The sequence below is a fragment of the Notolabrus celidotus genome, chromosome 15 (genome assembly GCF_009762535.1).
Source record: "Notolabrus celidotus isolate fNotCel1 chromosome 15, fNotCel1.pri, whole genome shotgun sequence".
Taxonomy (NCBI): Eukaryota; Metazoa; Chordata; class Actinopteri; order Labriformes; family Labridae; genus Notolabrus; species Notolabrus celidotus.
In genome coordinates this window covers 33,323,359-33,339,070 of record NC_048286.1, presented here as the reverse complement: position 1 = coordinate 33,339,070, position 15,712 = coordinate 33,323,359, and the positions used below count along the sequence as shown (strand labels likewise).

Here is a 15,712-nt window from a genome sequence, read left to right as displayed (position 1 = left end):
CTCTTCATTTTGGAAAAAGTGTGAATTAGTGTGACGTCATGATAGTGATTCTGCTGTAAATGATTGGCTTAAAGACAGTCATGTAAGATTAAAGTGGTCAGGGGATCGTATTTGTTTACATGTACAGTTCTGTTGGTGGCTTCTGCTAACCCCTCATTCAGAGATAATGCACAGTGAGCAGGTGGGTGTGTGAGTTAAAACTGTGACAGGGTGAGCAGGAGTTGTGTGATGTCTCATCTTTAGGTGCATTTCGTTTTTTCAAAAGAAGAAAAAAAAGGGTTTGAAGGAAAAAGTGAAAATTCAAATGTAAAAAGTCCAGATTTCAGACGAGTGCACGTTTTCAGAAGAGAGTCCTAATTTCTTAAAGTCAGAATTAAACCGATGTGAATTTTTCCTCAAAGTCAAAAGTTGCAGAAAAAAAATCGAATATCAGAAAGAGTGTGAGTGATGAAAAAAAAAAAGTGCACTTTGTGTGAGGGTGAAAAGATTTATATTAAAAATGATAAATGATGAAGGTGCGTGTCTGGATGCTGAGTGACGTGGAGCTGGAGTCTGAGCGACTGCAACGAGGTCACCTTAATGTTAAAGGAAGGAAGAGTCCAACAATTCAAGTTACAATGAGTCCCTTTAAGAAACACATCAAATTTTCAACCAACCTTTTATATCAATCATGTTTTGTTTAAATCAAATCCATCAGAATGTTTTTATCTACATTCAGACTTTTTTCATCTTAACTCAGAATTCTGGGATCAAAATCAAAACTCTTGGAAAAAGAACAAAACAACTTTGATCTCTTCATTTTGGAAAAGTGTAAATTAGTGTGAAAGTTTTAATTTCAGAAGAGAAAAAAAAAAGGGTTATGAGGAAAAAGTGAAAAAGTGAAAAAGTAAAAAGTCCAGATTTCAGTTGAGTGCACTTTTTAAGAAGAAAGTCCTTATTTCTTTAAGTCAGAAGTAAGCCGATGTAAATTTTTCGGAAAAGTCAAAACTTAAATATTTAATTTCAGAAAAAGAGTGAGTGAAGGAAAAAAAAAGTCTCAATATTGACGAAATGTTTCAAATTTCGAGGAAATTTTTGAATAAATTTAATTTTTTTGGGAAAAAGGGAATTCTTGAAATGTCAATATTTAGAAGGAAAAGAAAATCTAAATTCCAAATATTTGTAGTCTTTTTTTTTTTTTTTTTTAAACTCCAGATTTTTATTTTATAAATTAAAATATCAAAGTTTAAATCAGAATAAAACAAAAAAAATGGTCGGATCATAAAAATGTTCTTGTGGCCGTTCCTCCTTTTTTTTTTAAGTTGTATTTTTTTTGGCCTTTTTGCCTTTTATTTAATAGGACAGCTGAAGACAGGAAATATGGGGAGCAGAGAGCGGGGGATGACATGCAGGAAATGGTCAACCAGTCAGGAATCAAACCAGCGACCCCTGCGACGAGGACTGTAGCCTCTGTATGTGGGTCCTTGGACCGCTAGACCACCAGCGCCCCAGTTTCTTTAGAACTGGACTTTAGAAATTAGTGTAGGGAAAAAAAATGAGACAAATGTAATTTTGGGATAAAAGACAGATGACTTGTAATGTTGATATTTAGAACGAAAAAATGTATGTATTTATGTATTTTAGGGGGAAAGAAAGGGTCAGACGTTAAACTAATTTCAGCAGGTCTAGTATCTGGGATCATGTATTTATCGAGCTCATGATTCTGACTCTTCTGAAATATCAAAGTTTAAACTCTTAAAAAAGGTCCGATCCTAATCCTCCTTTCAGGACGGGCAACACGAGTTCTGTCAAAGCAGCAGATCCCTGATTCAAAAGAAGCTTCTTTACTTTAACACTAAAGAAGCTTCTTTACTTTAATACAAACACTTAATAATCATCCAAACATCCCCTCTCTTTGCTCTTTAGGATGATGTCTCTGTCATTAATGAAATGTTGAAACAGTTTGTTCACTAAACGTCTTTATTCTCAAAGATACACATTTAATCAACAGGTCATCACACACACACTCAGAAGGCGTTTCCATGGTCACACGTCCTGCTTTATAACAAACAGACGGGAACTCTTAGAAATCTCTTCCTTTTGTAAAAGTTCGGTTTGTATTTCCTCTCCGCGGTGAAGGTCAGCTGAAGATGTTTCCGGGTCAGCAGGAGGAAATCTGCTGCCTGTGGACCCACCTCTTCTTCAGCTTCTCTGCTTTGGCTTTTTCTTTACAGGCTGGAGGAGCAGACAGAAGAGAGGAGACTAAACCACACATGAAACATCAGGAGAGAGGTGAACCGGTCCGCTCTAACAGTGCTTTCTGGTTTGAGCAGGTGTTTAAATGTGGGCCGTGATAGGAGCTGTTCCTATCCTGAACATGATAAAGGAAAGGAGCGTCATTGTTCCCTTTGTTACCTCCTTTAAGAAAAGAGAGACATTTCTTTATGTCAACTTCAGAACGGTTTGATTTGTATGGAAGAGGATTAGGGAGAGTCTTTAAAAACTCTAAATTTTTAATTTAGAGTTTTTAAAGACGTAAATCTGTGAGAAATCTAACTTGAAAAATTCAAGTTTGATTTGAGTTTATAATAAAGTGATGGTTCTGGGCTAAAATCAGGAATCTCTCCTTATTGCTGAGTCAGAGTAGGAAGTACAGTTTGATGAGGATGTCAGTGGATCCATGATGCAGTGAAATGTTCAAAGGGCAGCTTGATAACAATCGACAAATTCAAAGTTTTCTTGTAAATGAACGACTTTATAAACTCGAAGGTTTTGAGTTTGATTGCTCAAAGAGTTGCATCTTTAAAAACTCAAAATTTTTAAGGTTTTTTTCATAAATGTACGACTTCGTGATCTCAGAAATTTTGAGTTGTTTTCTTGAAAATGTACGACTTTATAATCTCTGAAATTATGAGTTTTTTTCTAATAGATTTACAATTTTATAAACTCCCAGATTTCAAGTTTGATTTCTAACAGATTTACGTTTCTAAGAACTCGGAATGTTTACGTTTTTTCTTGAAAATCGACGACTTTATAATCTCTGAAATTCTGAGTTTGATTTCTAACAGATTTACGTCTTTAAAAACTCAAAATTATTACGTTTTTTTTTTTTTTAGAAAACTACGATTTAATAATCTCTGAAATTTTGAGTTTTTTCTCAGATTTATGACTTTACAAACTTGCAAATTTCGAGTTTGATTGCTCAGAGATACGTCTTTAAAAACACGAATGTTGACTTTTTTTTTCGAAAATTTACGACTTTATAATCTGAAATTTCGAGTTTGATTTCTCACAGATTTCCGTCTTTAAAAACTCTAAATTATTAAGGTTTTTCTCAAGTGTACGACTTCATGATCTCAGAGATTGTGAGTTGTTTTCTTGAAAATGTACGACTTTATAATCTCTGAAATTATGAGTTTTTTTCTAATAGATTTACAATTTTATAAACTCCCAGATTTCAAGTTTGATTTCTCACAGATTTACATCTTTAAAAAATTAATTATTACGGTTTTTCTCGAATATCTACGACTTCATGATCTCGGAAATTTCGAGTTTTCTCCAAAATTTACAACTTTATAATCTCTGATATTTTGAGTTTTTTCTCATAGATTTACGATTTTATAAACTCGCACATTTCGAGTTTGATTGCTAACAGATTTACGTCTTTAAAAACTTGAAATGTTTAAGTTTTTTCTTGAAAATCTACGACTTTATAATCTCAGAAATTATGATTTTATCTCTCGAAAATATACAACTTTATAATTTGAAATTTTGAGTTTTTTTCTAATAGATTTACAACTTTATAAACTTGCAAATTTCAAATTTTTTTCTCGAAAATTCTAATGTTTCTATTCCCCTGGCGGCCCTAATCCTCCTCAGTAGATTTGATTGGACCCCCTCCTCTGGATGAAACCATGTTCATTGATTCAAACTCCCGTAGAGGTTTTCATGATGTTCTTGGCTGCATCAAAAAAACACGGTAAGAATGAAGATTGCAGTTTTTAGTAGTTTGCAGATTATTGAGCCTTTATGACATCCTGAAGATTAAAGCAGGCTGAAGACCCGGACTCAGACGACACTAGAGGAACTCACCCCAGTCTTTCTTGACAAACTGCACAGCCGCACTTTTATTCCTCCCCTTCTTGTTCTGGAGGGAGAGCAGCTCGTTACCTGGAAGCAGAGGAACACAACTCCTTAAACACGTCTCATGGGGGCGCTGGTGGACTAGCGGTCTAAGATCCCCACATACAGAGGACTCCCCACATTTCCTGTCTCTCTTCAGCTGTCCTATCAAATAAAGGCAAAAAACCCCAAAAATATAACACGTTTGACAAACCACACGGTCTGAAAGTCAGACTGAGAGTCGTGAATGTCGCCGTCGTCTCAACAGAGAGCGTCCCGGAGGAGCGGACGCCTCGGCGGATCAGACGCCTCGGCGGATCAGACAGACGTCTCTGTAGCAACGCTCAAATTGAGACAGATCATCGTCTTTGCAGACTTCTGCCACAGAGTGTAGCGTGCAAGTACGACCCTGTCACGATAAAGTTGACTCCAGGCCTGGCGTCGACAGGTCCGAGGTTTTCAGAGGACCAGAAAGACAACATGGATGACAGGACGGGTGATTTCAGTGTCCTCTTACTTGTGGTCCTGCAGCTTCCTGGTCCGTACAGTCTGGACTGGATGAAGTCTTGAGCCGCCTGCTGCTGGCAGGACGCCGACGCTCGCTCTTTGGCCGTGGTCACCGTGTAGTTTCCCTTCAGACTGACAAACAGGAACATGTATACGTTAATAACTTCAGCTCCAGCTTCAATCCAGAATCTTTTAACAGAGACGGACTTTAAATCGCCCTGATGTTCAAGTTTCACATCAGAATTAAGAAATGTATGAAAAGGTTATTTGACATACTTTCTGCTGCGTGCCATTTTCCCACTCTTCTTCTTCTTCTTCTTCCTCCGGCTCCCCTCGTCTCGCTCTTCGTCCTGCTTCTCCTCTTCATCAGGATGAGGAGCTTCAGAGGAAACACATGAGTCAAACTGAGGCGTACTCAGGTAAACGTTACAAACACTCAGAGCAGAGACGAGCGTCTTTACCTTCTTCGTCCACCTGTCTCGTCTTCCTGCAAAATACAACAGAGGTCAGTGTTCAGCGAGGAGAGATGGAGGAGGACGTGTGAGGAGAGAGAGCGGCGGAGCGGGGAGCTTACTTTGAGGGAGCAGAGTCCATTTCCTCCAAAACATCGTCCGGTAAAAGTTTTCTTTTCTGTAAGAGATTCAGATCAAACTCAGATCATCCTGCTGCTGCATCAAAAGGTGCATTTCAACCAAGAGTTCCAGGGTCTTTTAGCCCCCAGAACAACTTTCCCCTGAACTAAAAGGTTCCTGTGCCCCCATTGTTGTCTGCGTTTCAACCTTGGGCTGAAGTCCCGGGTAGATTGTGTAAATCAGGCCAGTGACGTATGGAGGAAAAACAAAGTAAATGCACTACACCACCAGACCAGTAGAGGGCAGTAAAAGAAAGAGGAATGCCATTCATCAGAGATGACACCATAGAAGCAGACGGACAGGCAGGTATCATTATGAGCAACACAACAGTTAGCCTGTTAGCATGAAGAGACTCAGCTGGTCTGTTTTAGATGGTGCTATATTTCATCACAGATGGATTCACTGAATCAACACGTGAGAGGAGATAAGCGCGAGTAGCAAAGACGTTTCAACACGGCTTTAAAATCCTTTTGAACTCAAAAAGCCGTGGCAGAGATCGGACGGTGTTTTGGTTTAAACAGCGACCCTGTTAACTGGAGACTCTCAGCCGGATGCATCTCTCATAAACGTCTTTAGACCATCATTAAATATCTGATGAGGATATTTTGAAATCTTAATAATAACTAAACTAGTTTGCATTCCCAGGAACTCCCTCTGTGTTTCAACAGCTGTGTAAACTCCACAAACACTGACACGTTCAGCTGAAGGTCTCCAGTTTACAGGGTCACTTTTAAAAGCGGAACACCGGGAGGAGAGACGCATTCACGGTGGGCTGAGAGAAGACTACTGTTACAAGCTGCTAAATCAAGAGAATCACAGCTTCTTCTTTTGAAAAGTACACACACATACAAAAAAGATAGAACAAATAAAAACTAATGAAAGAAAGAGAAATCAAGTGAATCACAGATGGAAAAAACAATGACTGTGAATGGTTTTTGGAAAAATTTGACAAAAAAAATTAAAAATAAATCAAAAAAAATTGGAATAAAAAAATTTTGAATTTTTTTTTTTTTGAAAAATAAGTTTTGAAAAAAAAAATTTGAATTTTTTTTTGTTGAATTTTCTTTTTGAAAAAAAAAAATTTGACAAAAATAAATTGATAAAAAAAATTTGACAAAAAAGTTGACCCGGAACCTGTCGAAAAAATACATTTTCCTCAAATTTGAAATTGTGCTCAAAATTAGAAAAACATGAAAAAAGGTGAAAATTTTGCACCTGCCGTTAAAAACATGGAAAAAGCAAAGAATGAATCAACACGTGAGAGGAGATAAGCGCGAGTAGCAAAGACGTTTCAACACGGCTTTAAAATCCTTTTGAACTCAAAAAGCCGTGATCGCAGAGATTGGCCGGTGTTTTGGTTTAAACAGCGACCCTGTTAACTGGAGACTCTCATCCGGATGCATCCCTCATAAACGTCTTTAGACCATCATTAAATATCTGATGAGGATATTTTGAAATCTTAATAAAAACTAAACTAGTTTGCATTCCCAGGAACTCCCTCTGTGTTTCAACAGCTGTGTAAACTCCACAAACACTGACACGTTCAGCTGAAGGTCTCCAGTTTACAGGGTCACTTTTAAAACCGGAACACCAGGAGGAGAGACGCATTCACGGTGGGCTGAGAGAAGACTACTGTTACCTTTGAAAAGTACTACCCCCCTTGCAGGGGCTTTTTAGGGGGGAGATTATCTACCCCTGAATGAAATGTAGAACCTGGGTCCACCGGTCGAAACGCACGTAGTTCAGGGGTAAAGTTCCTCCGGTTGAAAAACGGCACAAAGATGGGACTGAACAGTTCCTGTTTACCTTCTGCTCCTGGAACAGCTCCTGTCTCTTCCGTCTCTTTTCCTTCAGCAGCTCTTTCTCCCTGCAAACATCAGAAAGGGTTAATTCAACAAAAACATATTCACACTATTAATAACAACCCGCTCACTATACATTATCCTGCTGATCACACAGCTTCAATCAAAACCACATTTTGTCTTTTACTCTCACAGTTATATCTCCATTGATGTTCATTTCTTTTCTCTTCTTCGTCTCTTTTTTCTTGGTTTTCCCAAAGTAAACAAACAAACATGATCTTTTTGGTCTAACAGAGTCTCAATAGAACCAAACCCTACATACTATACTATATTTGTTGTTATTATTATTATTATTTTTTATTGTTATTTTATTTTTTTATTTTCCACCATATATCAAATCTTATGTATGAATTGTGGGGTCGGGACAGGTTTTTAAATTTTATTTTATTTTTTGCATTTTTAATTTGTCCTATTTTTATCTACATCACTTTGTGTTTCTATATCATTTTATGAAAAGCACTTTACAAATTTAAGTTCTTCATAGCAACAGTGTGCTGAAAATAACAGACCGTTGCTATGGAACATTGACCAATCAGAATCAAGTATTTAACACAGCTCTGTAGACTCTCTAAAAACACGTGTTATGATGAAAAAGCTTTACAGTCGCCTTTAAAATGACTTCCTGTATTATTATTATTATTGTTATTGATCTGGGATCTGAACTGATAAATATAAAGGTTGTGATTGGATAAAGAGCTGCCCTGTGATTTCTAAGCGCGCCGGAGAGAACATGAATCCATCTGAGGTCCGAACATGTGATTTAAAAACTCGCTGTGGGTTTAATTTGCTTCTAAGCTCCATAAAGTCTTCAGTCTGATAGTTTCTGAATGGGGTTTTGCTGGTCCTGGTCCAGACCGTGTTCAGTCCCTACCTCCTGGCTCTCTGCAGAGCCTCCTTCATGCTCCTGAGAGCCTCAGTCTTCGAGTCTTCAAACGCGACCTCTTCAGGACCCTCCTCCTCCTCATCACTGAAACTCTCCATGATCCTCTCTGTTGTCTCTACTGTCGCTTTCTTTGACGGTGAAGTTTTCCCACGTTGTTTCTTCGCCATGTTGTCTCCACTGGAAGGCTGACGTCATTACTCTGCGCCAAACAGAGGCGCTGAGGAGTGACGTCGAGCGAATCTGCCCTCTAGTGGCAGGGAGGAGAATCACACCCACAAACAGAGACCTGAGAACTCATGGAGCACAGTCAGAATGTGTTCTTCATATTATTGTATACAGTCTATGGTTCTTCATCTCTTTCTTTACAGGAAGAAGAAGAGGAGAGTAGATCTCATGAAGGCTCAGGAAAATTATTTCAATTTAAAGCAAACAAAAAGGATTTAAAATATAGAGATGTTCAGCCTCTGAAAAGCAAAATAAATAAATAATTGAAAATGAAAAATATATAAAAAATACATTAAACATTTAAAAATATATATATATACATATATATTAAAAAAACAATAACAAAAAAATAAATAAGAATAATAAATACATAAAAAATTAAATATTGATATAGGGATGTGACAGTAGCAGTCTCTCTCCATAAGACGTCTGTCTTGGCTCTTGATCCTCGTGAAGCTCTCAAAATTCCTTGAATCGACTTTTCCTCCTAATTTAAAAATAATAAATAATAATAATACAAAGAAAAAATAATTATAAATAAATACATTAAAATAAAAAATAAAATATTGACAGGGATGTGACAGTTGTAGTCTCTCTCCTGAAGATGACTGCGTGGTAGCTCTTGATCCTCCAAATTTCTTGAATCCACTTCCTCCCAATTAAAAAAAAGTAATAATAATAATAAAAGGAAAACCTAATTATAAATAAATAAATTAAATAAATGAAAAAAATTAAACATCAACATAAGGTAGTGACAGTTGTAGTCTCTCTCCAAAAGACGTCTGTGTATGGTGGCTCTTGATCCTTGTTGTGAAGCTCTCCAAATTTCTTGAACTGACTTTCCCTCCCTATTAGAAAAAATAATAATAATAATTGTAATAATACAAATTTAAATAAATAATTAAGTTTATGTTAATGAAAAAATAGAAATTAATTAATTAATTGAAAAAATATACTGAAGAAGTCTGTGCGTTGGGGCTCTTGTTTACCTGTTAGAGTCACTTTACATTTTGTCTTCCCTAAACTGATGAACAATGTTGAACTTTTTCAAAATACTCTAATTTAGTTTATGGAAATAATCTACTTTATCTAACAGCTTTATTTCATATAAATATAAGTATATTCATAAGAGGATAAAAGCAAACTGAACACCTAAACTGTTAATAGAAAAATCCTAAAGTTACATTCTTTTAATTAATGAATTATCTAATTGATCAGTTGTTTCTCTTTATTGATTTATTCTTGTGTAAAATAACCTTTCAAAGCATTTAACAATATATATTAAAACTTTTTTATTGAGTTTCCATAGATTTAATCATGATTCATTTTTCTTGCAGCATACATTGCTGGTAAACACATACAAAAAACCTCAAAACATAGAACAGCTGCTGCAGTATTTAAGGTTCCATTCCCCTTCCATGCCCCACCCTGTCCCATCCCTTCCCACCCCAGCCCTCCCATCAACCCCACATCCCAGATTTTACATAATGTGTAAGTAAGCAAAAGGGGGAAATAAGATATTCATTAGTAAAAATAAAATAACAATAATAAATAAGTAAACACACACACACACACAAAAAAAAAAAATAGTTATCAAGAAATTGGAGAAGGAATTAAACTCAAGTGGATAAACAAAGAGTCAAAAAATCCAAAAGAATCAAACAAACTTATTATTCCTTGATTTTTTATTCAACTTTGAAAATCACATTCGAGCTTTTACTTTGAAAGGAAGAACAGGAAGCGCTTGTCTGAATCAGGTGCAGCATCAATAACACCGGGATCATCATCAGACGTCGCCCTGGTTCTCCCTGGAACAATGCACCGACTCCTGATCGTGCTCCTTGCCGCAGTATGGGCCTCTGTCCCCGGCCTGGGCAGGCTGGAGGTGTCCCCGGCTGCAGGGCCCTGCCTGGCCCCGCTGCAGTGGGAGGGCAGGTGGGTCCAGTACGACCACAGCACCGGGAGGAACAGCCGCTCAGCTGTGTCCTACGACGGCGTGAACCAGAGACTCCGAGTCCTGCAGCAGAACAAGAAACACACCCCGTGTCAGAAGTAAGATCCTCCAGGACATGATGGTGAAGCCTCAGATCAGGTCGGATTAGTGCAGGCAGGAAATGTGAGGTTTTAAAGGGTGTGAAATATATTTAATTTAAAATAAGGAATTGTTTTAGATCGTGCATTTAATCATTCAACCTTATACCTAATATTCAGTGTGAATATCTTTATTTTAATAATATTTTAAAAGGGAATAAACACACAGGAGCCTCAGGGATTAAAAGACAAAGAACACAGAGGCTCAACTTTTAAAGTCAGTTTTACAGGAAATCTGATATATGTCTGAAATAAACATTTACTAAATGTTCACAGATCTGCTCAAAGGTCTTATCTGGATTATTTATTGTGATGCAAGGTTGAAGAATACACAATCCACCCCTGCTCCAGAAGCCATGATTGGCTACTGTCCCTGTCAGAGGCGGGACTTACTGTAACATTCAGAGTATCAGATGCACTTTATTTTAAAAGTGAACTTGTGCGAACAACACATCAGGATACAACACAGAGAGAGGTGTTTTATTGAACAGGGTTCACAGGGATGATCCACAGCAGAGAGGAACCTACGAGGCAAGGGAGCTCAGGGACTCCAGAAAGGTCATAGAAAAGAGAGAAGAGAGGGAGACCAGAAGAAAGAAAAAGAGGAGAATAAATGGTGAAGGAATGACAGAAGGAAAGGACGGGATAAGAAATGGAGGAAAAGGATGAAGAAACATGAAAGAACAAAGAGAGAAAGGAAGAAAAGGAGACAGAAGAGAGAGAACTGAAGAAAGAAGGAATGAAAGAAAGAAAAAAGAAATGAAAGAAAGGAAGGAATGAAAGGAAAAGGAATAAAAGATGGAGAAAAAAAGAAAGAAATAAGGAAGGAAGGAAGGAAAGAAAGAACGAATGAAAGAAAGAAAGAAAGAAAGAAAGGATGAAAGAAAGAAAGAAAGAAAGAAAGGAAAAAGGAATGAAAGAAAGAAAGAAAGAAAGAAAGAAAGGAAAAAGGAATGAAAGAAGGAAAGAAAGAAAGAAAGAAAGAAAGAAAGAAAGAAAGAAGGAATAAAAAAGAGAAAGAAGTAAAGAAAGCCATAAAGAAAGAAAGAAAGAAAGGAAGGAAGGAAAGAAAGAAAGAAAGGATGAAAGAAAGAAAGAAAGAAAGAAAGAAAGGAAAAAGGAATGAAAGAAGGAAAGAAAGAAAGAAAGAAAGAAAGAAAGAAGGGATAAAAAAGAGAAAGAAGAAAAGAAAGAAAGAAAGAAGGAATAAAAAAGAGAAAGAAGAAAAGAAAGAAAGAAAGAAAGAAGGAAAGAAAGAAAGAAAGAAAGAAGGAATAAAAAAGAGAAAGAAGAAAAGAAAGAAAGAAAGAAAGGATGAATAACAGACCCCAAAAAAGGAATCTACAGCAGAGATCCAGAGGAACCTACGAGACAAGGGAGCTCAGGGACTCCAGAAAGGTCTATGGTTAGTAACTTTAATGGGACAGGAAGAGTTAAAGTGAGAGACAGGCAGAGAGAGGAGAGAGAGGGAAAGACAGGATCCCAGTGTGTCAGTCTAAGCCTATAGCAGCATAACTAAGACCTGGTCCAAGCCTGATCCAGCTCTAACTATAAGCTTTATCAGAAAGGAAAGTTTGAAGCCTACTCTTAAAAGTAGAGAGGGTGTCTGCCTCACGGACCCTGACTGGTAGATGATTCCAAAGGAGAGGTGCCTGATAGCTGAAGGCTCTACCTCCCATACTACTTTTAGAGACTTTAGGTACGATGAGCAGGCCTGTATGTTGGGAGCGTAGTGTTCTAGAGGGGTAATAGGGCACTATGAGCTCTTTAAGATATGAAGGTGTCCGATCTTCTGAGCCAGTGTAGAGAAGCTAACACAGGAGAGATGTGCTCTCTGTTCCTAGGTCTAGTAAGTACTCGAGCTGCAGCGTCTTGGACCAGCTGATAAGCCTGATAAAAGGGAATGACTAGACTAGTAATCCAACCTGGAGGTAACAAATGCATGGGCTAGTTTTTCTGCACCTGCAAGACGTCTTCTCTCCTTCTGCTCCAGGTTTTTTGAGTACATCTACCTGTACCAAAGCATGGTGATGTTCCAGATTGACCAGAAGACCAAAGACTGCTCAAAGATCGCTCTGAGCGAGGCCTGGGATCCCTTCGACATCCCAGACAACTCCACCTTCGAGGACCAGTACATCATCGGAGGCCCCGGGGACAACGTAGAGGTTCAGGAGTGGTCGGACAGAAAGCCGGCACGCCAACGTAAGAGGACGAACGATCATATTCAACCTGAAATACACACTAAATGAATTACTGTCAGTTTTAGCTCCAGTTTGGTCTCAGCCACACACCTCCAGCTGTAAATAGATTCAAAGATCCACTTTGACCTTTACTCTGCTCTCCACCAGATGAGACCTGGGTGGGCGTCTACACCCTGAAGGACTGCTACCCGGTGCAGGAGACCTACACCAGGAACAGCAGCGTCACCACCTCCACCCGCTTCTTCAACCTCCAGCTGGGCATCAGCGACCCAGACGTCTTCACGCCGCCCAGCACCTGTCAATCAGCCCGGCCTGAGAGGATGCTGGAGTCCTACTGCTGAGCCCTCACCTTTGACTGTAGACGCCTAAAAGGGATAATCCCGCTTTTTTAGCTTTTGTGAGATAATTGTCTGTTACAATCTTTTGTTTAATGAGCTAACACAAGCAGCATTTCTATCCTGCAAGAATACAATTAATGAGTGCGAAATATTCAACCGTGAAACAAGTGAGAATCAAAGGGTAACGAAGATAACCACCAGGTTCAGGTGAAGACCCTGAAACTGTGACTTTAACATTCAGAGCCCTTATTAAGTTCCCTTCAAAATACCACATTAACAACTTGGTTCAAGGTTTCACCCCCTGGGATTATGACTCTTTGAGCAGCAGCTTCATTTACAATATTAAAGACACAGATTCAAACATTAGGAACAACAAAACAAACACCAAACGACACATTCAGTTTGACTAATCCCTGCACTCCTCTGAATGATTGAACAAAGCTTGTGTGCTTTTAAAAATGTGCTTTTGTTTTTGTAACCATAAAAAAAAGAAATTCTTGATAGAAAATAGATTTTTAATTTATGTAATCTGCGAACAAAAATAGTTCAAGAACTTCTTTTCAGGCGTTTGCACTGTAACCTTTCACTTCTGATCCTTGACATGAGAACAAGATCAGGTTTTAGGACCTCCTTGTGGTTTTATTCTCTGACTGTATTTTTTAAAAAGTACAATCAGTGTACTCTTAAACCTGGTTTATACTTCTGCGTCAAGGTCCACGTAGCTCCCAGGCCTACGCACGTAGCCGACACGTACCTCCTCCAAAATGTAACTTTGGGTCAGATGGAAGCGGACTGAAGCCCTGTAGTGGTAGTGTGTTATTCAGTCCTCATCATAGACTGTATAAATAATGGACGTAGTATCCGTGACGTCACCCATCTGTTTCTGAAGCGCTGTTTTGAGGCAGATCTGCATCGGCAGACATATTACTGCTGTGGAGCGATTGTGACGTAAAGAGGCGGGCTTTGAGTCTCCTCGCCAACAGCTACAGTGTTCCCGCCTGTCAATCAAGTCAGCTGTGCCTCTCATTGGAAGACTCGTAATCTCAATATCTTTGAAATTACGGTGTTTTTAAAAAATTCACCCCCCGTACAGTGTGTGAGGATAGAGCAATGAGCTATCCAGACTACACTGGCCAGGCTGTAAACATGTTTATTTCTGCTGTAAAGATCGTCTCCTTTGAATGGGTGTGTATGTGGTTTTACGCAGCCTCAAGCAGATCCTTGATGAGCTTCAATTTTTAGCACCTCAATATTGGACTCATATTTTGAGACCAGAGGTTGCAGCTTAGTCATCATACATAACACAATATTTTTTTACAGTACAGACACTTTCAAGAAAGCATCAGAAGTGCATCTAGTGATGACTGAAAAGGCCTAGGCAGAAGCATAATGCTTATTTAAGCCTAGCCTACATTTTCTCAAATAAAGCTACCAAGCTTCCCAAGTGTAGAGAAACAAAACAAAACAAAACAAAACAAAACAAAACATGAGAATCATGAACACTTGGAGCCTTCAAAAACTGTGATTGGTCCGCTCAGGCGCATAGTATTTTCCCGGAACCCCCCGCTCATCTGCCGTGTATTTCACCTCCTCCTCTCTATTCTTCCCTGTAATCATGTCTGTATGATAAACAGCAACATGTATCAGCTGTAGATTAACACGCTCTGAATCTCTGTGGAAAAGGAAACAGAGATCATAGAAGGAGGAAACAGACAACCCGACTATCAGAGAGACCACACTGCCCTCTAGTGGTCCGGCGGAGTATTGCTGCGTGACACAGACACAATGCTTACCTCCACGTTGACTACTGCTGCATAGGGTCGATGCAGAAGTATAAACCAGGCTTTAATTCAACTCCAGGACTGACTGGTGTACAAAAGAGTGATGAGTCTGACCTTATTAAGATGGGAAATTTCAGATTTGATGGTACTAGTTAATAATCAAAGGTTATAGCACACCATATTTAACCACATGAGACCCATTGAGATCAAGACCTCATTTATATGGCCCCAGTCCAAGCATAGCTTGGCAGCGAGAGCCGCCGCATCAAGTAGGTGCCTCCCTTCACTGGTGTTTCATCCAGTTGGACCCACAACACCTCAGGGAGGTCCAACAGTTAGCTCCCTGAACCACCAGCTTTTATGCTAGCTCTCAGCGCCGTCATACCATCAATCAAAGAGAGAAGAACAGAAAGGAGTCTGCAGAAAGATGCTAGAAGAAGCTTCTTATAAGCTTCCGACTGGGTTACGCTGTACGCTGTACGCTCCACTCTTCCATAGTCATGAGAGAGGGAGAAAAAGGTTTGAGTGAGAGGACAAGGAAGGCAAAGCCAGGTTAAGTAGCCTGTTTGGACTAAAGCCGCCAACCTCCCACTTTGTTTGGCTGTACCTCCTTCTACTCCCCCTTTCATGAAGCTAAAGAGAAAAAGGGTTTAACAACAGGACAGGGAGGTTGAACCAGGGTGAGGAGACAGGTTGGGCTGGAGCTTACCCCTGCTGGGTTAGGTGTTGTACCCCCCTGCTAGATCTCACTCCTGCCAGGTTAGGCTGTATGCTCTACCTCCCTCTGCTCCCCCATTCCCTACTGTTCTAAAGGGGTCTATGTTTCAAGAAAGGTCCACCTGCTGATGTGGAATTTTAAAGTGTAAATACAAACTGAATTCAACCATCATGTGTGGGATTTCTAAATTTCTTATGATACTGGATGAGAAGTTGAACCCTTACTGGAGATGGTAAGATTACTGGGTCTCTTACAACTTCATTTATCTTTTAAACGTCATTACGGGTACGAGTACAGCACAATTTACTTTGAACAAACACTGTTAAAGAACTGTATCTGCTGCATTAACTGTAATAAAAATGAGGAAACAAGA

The 15,712-nt window shown here is 38.9% G+C and overlaps 2 protein-coding genes across 2 annotated transcripts; one reads left to right on the top strand and one right to left on the bottom strand.

Moving 5' to 3' along the window:
* Window positions 1-1,941: 1,941 nt before the first annotated feature.
* Window positions 1,942-8,214, bottom strand: nol7 (nucleolar protein 7). The gene is made up of 8 exons (XM_034703079.1): window positions 7,974-8,214; window positions 7,047-7,107; window positions 5,183-5,238; window positions 5,070-5,095; window positions 4,885-4,987; window positions 4,619-4,740; window positions 4,072-4,149; window positions 1,942-2,214 (listed from the first exon to the last, which is right to left on the bottom strand). The coding sequence occupies exons 1-8, from the start codon at window positions 8,150-8,152 to the stop codon at window positions 2,141-2,143; spliced, it is 699 nt and encodes a 232-aa protein (XP_034558970.1). The 5' UTR covers window positions 8,153-8,214; the 3' UTR covers window positions 1,942-2,140.
* Window positions 8,215-9,945: 1,731 nt separating this feature from the next.
* Window positions 9,946-15,712, top strand: epdr1 (ependymin related 1). The gene is made up of 3 exons (XM_034703706.1): window positions 9,946-10,262; window positions 12,295-12,503; window positions 12,650-15,712. The coding sequence occupies exons 1-3, from the start codon at window positions 10,027-10,029 to the stop codon at window positions 12,841-12,843; spliced, it is 639 nt and encodes a 212-aa protein (XP_034559597.1). The 5' UTR covers window positions 9,946-10,026; the 3' UTR covers window positions 12,844-15,712.

Excerpts from the sequence above, each read along its gene's own strand:
- nol7 (XM_034703079.1), bottom strand. The coding sequence starts at position 8,152 with ATGGCGAAGAAACAACGTGGGAAAACTTCACCGTCAAAGAAAGCGACA. Across the intron at positions 7,108-7,973 it reads GCTCTGCAGAGAGCCAGGAG|GGAGAAAGAGCTGCTGAAGG; the intron begins GTAGGGACTGAA and ends TGATGTTTGCAG. Across the intron at positions 4,988-5,069 it reads GAGACAGGTGGACGAAGAAG|CTCCTCATCCTGATGAAGAG; the intron begins GTAAAGACGCTC and ends TTTCCTCTGAAG.
- epdr1 (XM_034703706.1), top strand. The coding sequence starts at position 10,027 with ATGCACCGACTCCTGATCGTGCTCCTTGCCGCAGTATGGGCCTCTGTC. Across the intron at positions 10,263-12,294 it reads AAACACACCCCGTGTCAGAA|GTTTTTTGAGTACATCTACC; the intron begins GTAAGATCCTCC and ends CTTCTGCTCCAG. Across the intron at positions 12,504-12,649 it reads CAGAAAGCCGGCACGCCAAC|ATGAGACCTGGGTGGGCGTC; the intron begins GTAAGAGGACGA and ends GCTCTCCACCAG.